Source organism: Xiphophorus hellerii, chromosome 10, assembly GCF_003331165.1.
Source record: "Xiphophorus hellerii strain 12219 chromosome 10, Xiphophorus_hellerii-4.1, whole genome shotgun sequence".
NCBI classification, from domain to species: domain Eukaryota; kingdom Metazoa; phylum Chordata; class Actinopteri; order Cyprinodontiformes; family Poeciliidae; genus Xiphophorus; species Xiphophorus hellerii.
The window spans coordinates 24,218,082-24,227,078 of NC_045681.1; the positions used below are offsets into that span (position 1 = coordinate 24,218,082).

At 43.2% G+C, this 8,997-nt stretch overlaps 1 protein-coding gene across 3 annotated transcripts; it reads right to left on the minus strand.

Annotated features, from left to right (window-relative positions):
• Window positions 1-3: 3 nt before the first annotated feature.
• dlgap5 (discs, large (Drosophila) homolog-associated protein 5) lies at window positions 4-8,445 on the minus strand. Of its 3 annotated transcripts, none has more exons than XM_032574973.1 (19): window positions 8,325-8,445; window positions 7,321-7,569; window positions 7,006-7,190; window positions 6,824-6,901; window positions 6,676-6,724; window positions 5,450-5,494; window positions 5,259-5,369; window positions 5,085-5,159; window positions 4,686-4,720; window positions 4,338-4,585; window positions 3,423-3,581; window positions 3,249-3,337; window positions 3,007-3,167; window positions 2,824-2,925; window positions 1,680-1,866; window positions 1,093-1,595; window positions 843-1,008; window positions 405-448; window positions 4-249 (listed from the first exon to the last, which is right to left on the minus strand). In XM_032574973.1, exons 2-19 carry the CDS (start codon window positions 7,556-7,558, stop codon window positions 145-147), a joined length of 2,580 nt encoding a protein of 859 aa, XP_032430864.1. In that variant the 5' UTR covers window positions 7,559-7,569; window positions 8,325-8,445; the 3' UTR covers window positions 4-144. The 3 variants fall into 3 exon arrangements, with proteins under 3 accessions (XP_032430864.1, XP_032430863.1, XP_032430865.1); XM_032574972.1 differs by having other exon boundaries at window positions 4-255; XM_032574974.1 differs by having other exon boundaries at window positions 100-255; window positions 6,676-6,715.
• Window positions 8,446-8,997: the final 552 nt, after the last annotated feature.

Below are 8,997 nucleotides of genomic sequence, written 5' to 3' on the forward strand. Positions count from 1 at the left end.
CACTTTGCAAACACAAAGTTTAATTCAAAAGAAGCAAAAGAAATATTTTCAACTGAATGTATATAAAAAAAAAAAGACAAATTTTTCTTTTTTTTCCAGACGTTGAACATGTTTAGTCAAAACAGAACAATGTAAGAGAAGCTTTTATACGTTTGGAGGGGTGAAGACCATGAGGTCACTTGGACAGGTGGACGGGCGTATCCGGTCCTTCAGGTCCGGGGTGAAGAGCAGCAGGGCCGACCGCGCAGTCTGCACCTACAAATACACAAATCAGATTCAAAATGAAAGAAACCAGTGCCAGAATGGATTAGTTATTAATTATTAAAGCACAAAGAACTCTTGTGTGCTGGTTTAAGTTAGTATTTGTTTTTGTCTAAAGAAAAGTAATAAAAAATAAAAATGACCTGTGGTGATTGAGGACTGAACACTGAAGACACCGCTGAGAGTGCTGTTGTGACAGATGAGCAAAAAATGTGAACAAACCCCAAAGCATATCAGGAAGGCAGCAATAAATAGAAGTACACTTGGAAAAAAAAAATAAAAATCAGAATTCATTAAGCAGAAAAATAACTAAATATATGTAGATTAGATTTTTGGTTGCAATTTTAATAAATTGTTTCTTGTAAAGTTCTTCATACAGCTCAAAATGTTTCACTTGTGTAATCTTGGGGGGATTTAAATAAGGTATAGCATAGCTAAAGTGGAAGGAAAAGAATCCCTGCAGTTCAGTTAAAAATTTGCAGTTGTAACAAATAAATAAATACATTTTGTAGCTTCCTGCTTAATGAAGCTTTAACAGGTGGAAATCCCAGAAGTCGGAGCTCATGCAGCGTTCTTCATACCCGGCTCTAGATGAGCAAGCAGCTCCTCAGGTTGCCCTTTAGGACTCTCCATTTCTACATCCGCTCCCATGGATGACGACATCTCTATGGCAACAGTGTCCCCCGGTGACATACTGCATCTCTGCGACGGCTGGAAATAACGTTCAAAGTCCAAACCAGGAATTTCCTGCATTTAAATCATCAGAATAAAATCTGAGCTACACATAAAAAGGACTTTGTGTTGATAAATACATAAGTATTTGGATCAGACCTCAACGACTGAAACATCTGGAGTGGGAGAGCTGGGCGGCTGGGTCTCCATGGGAACCTGATCGGATGGGGAACGGGCCAGTGGTTGGACTGCAGAAGGAGTTTGACATGAAGACGGGGAAAGTCTGGCGCTGATGACATCACAGGGTTTGTTGTCCACAGAAAGAGTTGAAAGGTCTTCGGACGCCGTTTCCTGCTCAGAGCGCTGGTTGGGACTCGTCTGGTTCTGGGACTCGTCTGAAGGAACTTCCTTCACTGGGGAGAAGCAGAGAGAAGCGTTCTGCTTCTGGGAGGCCTGAGGTGCTTCTTGCTGGGATTTGTAGTCCAGGTGTTTCTGTGCAGAGTGGACAGGTTGAGCGGGGGCAGCAGGAACGGGGGTCTGGGTCAATGCAAGGGACTGGCGGGTGACTCTCCTGGGTGAGGGGTGAGCTGCCGCAGGGGAAGCCTGGGCCAACACCGTCTGGGGCAACGCCGCCGCTGCGCTCAGGCGGCTGGATCGCCGGGCTGAAAACACAAACATATGCGCCAATTAGAAAGATGATTCTAAACAATAAAGCATAAAGAAGTGAAGCTGTATTTGTCACTCACTTGACGGTCTGGCTGGGCTCTCCAGCTGGGAGAGACCTTCCAGTGGGTCCTGCCTGACAGCAGCGCCCCCTGTGTCCTCTGCCTTCTCTGCCTGCTGCCGGGCTTTCATGGCAGCTTTCACCGCCGCCAGGCGAGATTTGGCTGCAGCTTTGTTTCCTGGCGGCTTGGCGGGAACGGCCGACGTTTTCTTTAAAACAATCAGGACAGGTTAGGATTTTTACTGGTTAGAGCCCAAGCTTCAGTACTGAAGGCTGTGCAGATAAACATGGGAGGGAATGGGACACAAATTATAAACTACACTGTCTGGTCACATTCTGCTACTTAGATTTTATTTAGATAGATATAGTAGTTTGGAGGATTTTCAGTGCAAAGAACAACCAATTTAAAATGTATTTAAAGGAGGAGTTTTTTTATTTTGCTCTTTTCTGATTGGCTGACTGGTTTTAAGCTTTGCATTATGCTGCCCCCTATAGGATTAGCATGTTTAAAACTAGAGATGCACCAATCTGATACTAATATCTTTATCAGTCCAGATATTGAAAAAAAGTTATATATTGGGTATTGGTGACAATGTGTCCGATCCATAAGGGCATATCTATTTAGTCTAGTTCTATGCTTTGTGCTCTGAGCAACGTCATGCTTTATCATTTATTTTATATTATATTTAGAATTCTTAATTACACCATTGAGCCAATTGAAAGAAGTTTATTTCTTCACATTTGACCAACAGTATATTGTTTTTGTTCGTTTCTTTACCATTTATTGGTTGTTCTCCTCCTATTTGCACAATAAACATTTTACATGTTTGTTAGCTTGTGAAGCTGTTGGTGGATTTCAGTGTGCTGTATTGGTGCAGTTATGAAATAAATTAGGCATTAAGTACATCTATGTCTGTGTTAGAAAATACCCAAAACATTTTGAGTTAATTCAGCTGTTTATCTGTATCGGATCGGAATCAGCCAACACTGAAGCTCAAATGTTGATATCGAAAGTGAAGAAAGTGGATCGGTGTGTTCCGGTTTAAAACGCTCAGGGGGGATAAAAAGATGAAAACCTTTCTGAAACCAATCCCGTGTGTGTGATATTATTACTTCACGATGCATCAGAGGAATTTGTTTTTCCAGGCCTGTTCTGCAGAGCTCACCTTCACCACTCTCCTCTGTCGTGGGGGCGGCTTCAGCTCCTCCAACCAGCCGCGGCCCTCCGCTTCTCTCAGGGCATCAAACTTCCTGTTGACGTCTTCCACCTGGAAGGTAGCGCACATCTGGCTACTCTGCCGCGTTTGAATCTAAAACCACTTGCTGTCTGCCCCACAGAGGAGCCCTACCTGGAAGTACACCATGTCCCAGAAGCCCTGCAGGTCAGTGCAGGTGGTGACCTTCTCTCCGCGGCTCAGCTCGCAGTCGTCCACCAGGCCGCTGAACTGCTTGAAGCGCTCCTTCATCAGCAGCCTCGCCTGGCCTACTGCTGTGCGCATTCGGTCTCTCACTGTCACAGAGTCACAGCGGCGCTGAGTGAAAACGGCTCAGCTGACGACACGAGTCTGGGGCACTTCAGGTTTACACTCACTCTCTTCTGGGATGGTCTCGTCCTCCACTCTGGACTCCCAGCGGAGACAAAGGTCTGTCAGTCTCTCCGTCTCGTTGGACATTTCTGATCTGAACGAACCAGAAACCAAAAGATGCTTCAACTCTCCCAGCTTTAAAATGAGGAAGAGAGCGGTGACTTTCAAAGTGCCGCTACCTGAAGTACGGCACGTCATGCTTTGACTCATGCGGGCTGGCTGAGGTCGAAGCGCTGCGCAGAGGAGAGCGGCCGGGAGGCTCGGGCGGAGTGGGCTCTCCAGGCTCAGCTGGAGGTTCATCACTGAACACTGGTGCTGGTAGGGAACTGAAACTGGGACTGGATAGAACCAGAGCACAGCATTTACATTAAAAACAAGCCGACATTGGTGAGAATAAGAAGAATAATATCCGTTTGTCAGGGTTGAAAAACTGTTTCTTATCAGTTAATATCAATAATTATTAGTTTTAAATATCTGAAACAGTTCCATGCTGGAACGCAACCTTTTCCTGTTTTATTCACAGTTCTCTCTCCATAACATTGTTTTTTTTTTTTAAAGCAGTTGTGAAGCACAGTGCTGAAATCTGAAACAGCTGCTGAGCAAGTTTCCAGACAGGTTGTTGCTAGGCAATCAAAGAGCAACCTAGCTTAGCAAGCTGTGAGAGGTTAAGCAACTAAGCCTTTCCTCCGCCTACAACTCCCAGAATGCTGTGCAGTTCTGGATCAGAGTTCAGTGAAATTACTACATTTTCTATCAGATGTATTATCTATGGATATTGATCATGTCTATCGTAAAACATTTATTGTCCAGCCCAAGTTTATTTAAGCAGAAATGTATCCCCACTCTAATATTAACATTTCTGCTTCAGCCAATAACCAGCATTGTTCACATTTCTCTACCCATTTGTCACTGAAAACACACACACAGAGCAGACTTCATGTAAACTCCCCACCATCCTGCATGCATCACTATCACATGACCAACTTCCTCCCCTCACACACCCAAAACTGGCAACAAGAGGGAAAGACACATTGGTTATCGGAGCGCTACGATGTTAATGCCGATGCATCGAACCGAATCAGAATGTCAATCACCTCGGAGTGAGGAAGGCGCCTGCCGATCGGGGGGTGAGAGGCTCAAACTTGAAGGCCGACAGGCCGGCAGGAGCCTGAAAGATGAAACCATCAGGGGCAAATGAAGGAGCAGCAGAACCCTCAGCAGGGGCGGCTTCCTCTGGAGCCGGGCTCACCGCCGTGGCTCTGTCCTCGCGGCCAGGCGTGGGGCGTGGAGGACAGACTGCTTTCTCTTGTTCCTGGACCGGAGGTTCGGTGAGCTCGGCCTCCTACAAAAAGGAAAATGGCTGCAAACAACCTGATGTGTGTCTCTCTGACTTTAATCTCACTGTAATCCTGTGTTATGGGACACTGAGGGAAAACACTCACCTTGTGCTCATCAGGCTGGACTGTGGTGATCACAGCTGTAGAGATGTAAACACCAGAATTCATATTTAAAAATAATTTTTATGTATTTTTTTTTAATGGTGTATAGCTGGTGTATGTAAAATGGTGTACTTATTTTACGCCGTCTTTCATTGTGATTTGATGGTCGTTGTGAGTTGTTTATTGGAATTTTGCTAGATCCACTCAGGTGTTTTACACAACTGAATGGTTGCCATGGAAATTAAAGGATTTCTAAAACAGGCATGAAAGAGTCGAGGCAACACTCCAGGTGTGTTTTTGATGATGAAACATTATAACATGACAAATAGATTTTAAAAAAGTCGATTTTACATTATACTGCCCCTTTAATGCAGGTCAGACCTTTGGGAAAATACTTTGTACCTTTACAGTTCCTTCCTTCTCCAGACGAGGGCGGTAGAGGGTTGATAACTGCTCTGTTCCTTGTGGTTCTTCCGTCTGAGAACAGAGACAGACTTTACATATTCAGTTTTCTGAACCAACCAAATCAAACAGCTCGTTAGAAGCAACGAGGAAGCCTGTGATTGTGTAACGTACCTTTGGCCTTAGGATTGTCTTTCACCTCAGCCTGAGCTTTAGTAACCGGAGGCCTGTTGGCCGATCTGGTGGATAACGCTCGGCCGCCTGGCCCTGACGCAGCAGGACAGCCTGACAGACACACAGATTGACATGCTAATATGGAAACACTATAGCTGCTGCCGAGGCGGGCGTCCCGTCCAGCGGGTTACCTGCACTGGTCTTGGTGGCAGCGGAACGGGTCCTGGCCGGCTGGACTGAAAAGGAAGAAGGGAAGCTGTCAGTTAACGGCTCAGATCGATCTAAAACATCATCATCATCATGGAAGAGTTGGAGTCATCCAACTCAAAGGAAAGGTTGTTACACACACTACTTCCATTTTGATGATTACTGGTTACATCCAAAGGAAAAGCCAAAAATTCTGTTTCTCAAATCGTTTGTATTACATGACACCCATGAAGGATTTTAATACAGAAATATCAGACTGGTGAATCTGTTGAGCAGGTGTCAGCAGTTCCACATCACATTTCTTTAATAAAACTCCTGTTCCTGCTGATATTATGTAATTTTCTGAAAATCCCAAATCATTTAAAATACATCCCACTGTGAGCAACAATCTAAACAATGAGTTACACATTTTTTAACTTAACCACCAAAATAAATTCACTTTATGATATGCTAATACACCAAGTTCCACTTAGGGAAAGAGGTATCCCGATCCGATAACTACATCGGAAATCAGTCCAATATCAGCCAAAAAACAGGTATGGGATTCTATCGGCCTGCATAGAAACTCTCTGATGCAAGATTAACGCTGATAGAATCGCTCCATTCCAGCATTTAGTCTGCTCCTGAATTTCTGTCCTGCAGGCAGACTGGTTGGTTAATAAGAAGTGGGTCAGTTGTTCTCATCCTGATTGTTGCTGACTATCGTTCTGAGTAATATCACTTAATCACAACTTTCCTAACATTCCACTACATAAATTAAGTAATAAAAGCATATGATTCATACTGATATCAGGACAGATCTACTTAGGTTCGCGCGATACATCGCCACTGATATCAGTATCAACTAATAGTTATATTTTAACACATTGGTATCAGTCTGATAAATAAAACTGGGTCGATATTAAGAACTGATTTATTTCCATTTTGTCGCTTTGTGTTTCTGGAGGTGCAGGGGAGCAGAGTGGTCATGTGACAGAGATGCAGCAAAGGATTGTGGGAAGTTTAACTGAAGCAATGCTGAAGTCAATGCTGTGGTCGTTTTAATCAAGGTTTTGAAAGAGTAGCAAAATATATGAAATGTAAATACAATGTTGGTAAATATCTGTTATCGGCCATAACAGCAATATTTATATCGCATATCGATATCAGTGCACCCCTCGTTTCACTTGAAGGTGAACTTTTTAAAATAAGCTGCTTGCTCCCGACTTACCTCTGTTCGCCCGAGTGTTCTGATGCTGCGTCACCAGAGGCTGCAGAAACTTTTGCAAAAGAAGAGCAATAAAATATGCTTTATATTTTACTTGGTGTATTACGGATGGATATCAGAAAATCCTCCAGATCAGAATCGGAGGACTTACCCTCTGTGGTTCCTGCTGGGCCTGTTTCATGGAGCGAGTGACTCTGCTGCTCTGGGGTGGAGCTACGTTCACCTTTGTCTGAAAGAAAGCCATCATCAGACATTTATTTTTAGTCAAACGTGTTTTTGCTTATCTAATATATAAACAGAAGCCAGATGTGTGTGGGATGGGTAGATCAGCACCTCTCTGGGTCTGGATGTAGCAGGCGGGACGGCAGGCAGCGGAGCAAAACTGAACATGTCTTTGGGTTGATAGAGGCCAGTCTTGAACACTCTTTTTGACTCCCGCTCTCTTTTTTCCTTTTCCTTCTTCAGCTCCTTCTGCTCTTTCCAGTTCTGCAGCCGCTGCAACCTGTCTACTACTGCGGCTGTAGGAAAACACATTTCGAAAGCCACAATTAGTGGCAAAGAAGTCCAAAGAAGCCAAGAATTCAGAATGTAACATAGATTTTTAAAGCATCTCTAGAGATGCCCGTGTGTGGAAAAGCGAGCTCATACTGTTAGCTGGTGTGGCCTTGATCTGTGTCTTCTTCTGAACAGTGGACATGTTGGTAGTCACCGTGGAGACGTCCAGAGAAGACACGTCCCCTTCTGGCAGTTTGTCCAGCTGCCTGCGAGTGTTCACCATCCGCTCCCGGTTCTCTTTTTGGCACTGAGATCTCCGGCGTGACTGCTTCACTCGGAGCATTGACACGCTCGTGTCTCGCCGCCGAAGGTCAGCAAATCGAGAATCCATTTTTGAGAGCTCTGCAGGAATGAAAAACAGAACGCATCCGACTTTCAGCTTCCACAAATGTTGACGAAATAAAGGAAATCTACTGCGAGCTGCTATGATCAAAAGGTACAGTGTGTGTGGAACATGGCAGATATTGGAAAAATAAATACTGGTTGAGATGTGGCTGCCAATAACTTCATCTTCCCATTCCATAGATGGCCCAGTTGGTCCTGCCTTTAGGTGTTTGACTCTGTCTCCACATTACTGTAATTATTTTCTCTTTACTTTTTATTTAGGATTAAACATACTTCTGGATGAGTGCTTCTTTGTTTTTGTGCATCTGCTCTGTTCTCTAAACCCCCATTTGCTCGTTTACATGGAGTCAGGGTATGGTGCTGCTGGAGGTTTCTTCCTGTTAAAGGGGAGTTTTCCTCTCTACTGTTGCTACATGATATATATATATATATATATATATATTTTTTTTTTTTTTTTTTTAACTCTAGCAAATGTAACTACTTACTACCCACGTAGTAAGTAAGAACACATCTTTCTGGGCCAAAGTGACTGAATCCACATCACCCAATCAGCCCTTATACGGTAAGACGGTCTAAATTCACTCAAACTTGCTGCAGTAATTTAACAACAATAAAATTAAACTAGAATATATTTATTTATAGTGGACGATCAAAAATAACCCAAAGCTAGCTAAGCTCATTGAAAACACAGCAAGCCTTATATTCCTTTAACAGCCACCAACAAACAAATAAATACTAAATTAATACTCTACCTGATGTTCTCTCTAAGAATAATGCGTAAGAACCGTGTCTTCTTTTCAAAATAGCAACTTAAAATCCGGACGAGCCCAACGAACACAGTGAAAGCAGCCGGATTAAGAAACATAACAATAATGGCGGTTGAATTTTTTAAATCCTGTTAAAGTGACGCTGATTGGTTGCCTACCACAGGACTGGGCTTCTAATTGGTGCGTCTCATCTTCCTCTTTTTCTTGGCGGATCTTCAGAGGTGCATACTGCCACCTACTGTACATGTTTACCTCCACAGCCCCCTATGTTTTTTTTTTTTTACAAAAATACTTTATCATCCTGATTTTCTCCTCATCGTCTTTTGTTTCCAACATTCATTTTAAACTATTCTTTTCGTATTTTTCTTACTTTTCTCCTATTCTCCTTTTGTTGCATAAAACACTTCTGACTGGTGCTTTTTCTTTGACGTTTTCTTTAGTTAATTCACTACTAAACAGGAAGACATTTTCAACAAACAATCCTTGTCCTTGTTTGGTTGGAATCAGTAAATCAAGTGCAGAATGGTCTATAGGAAGTTTAGTTTAGCTGGTTAATAATGTTTGTTCCAGTGGTAGACTGTCTGATATGAATTAAATTCCAAGATTGACAAGAACTTAGAGCTAAGAACTATCTTAGTTCTTAGGACTATAGGTCCTC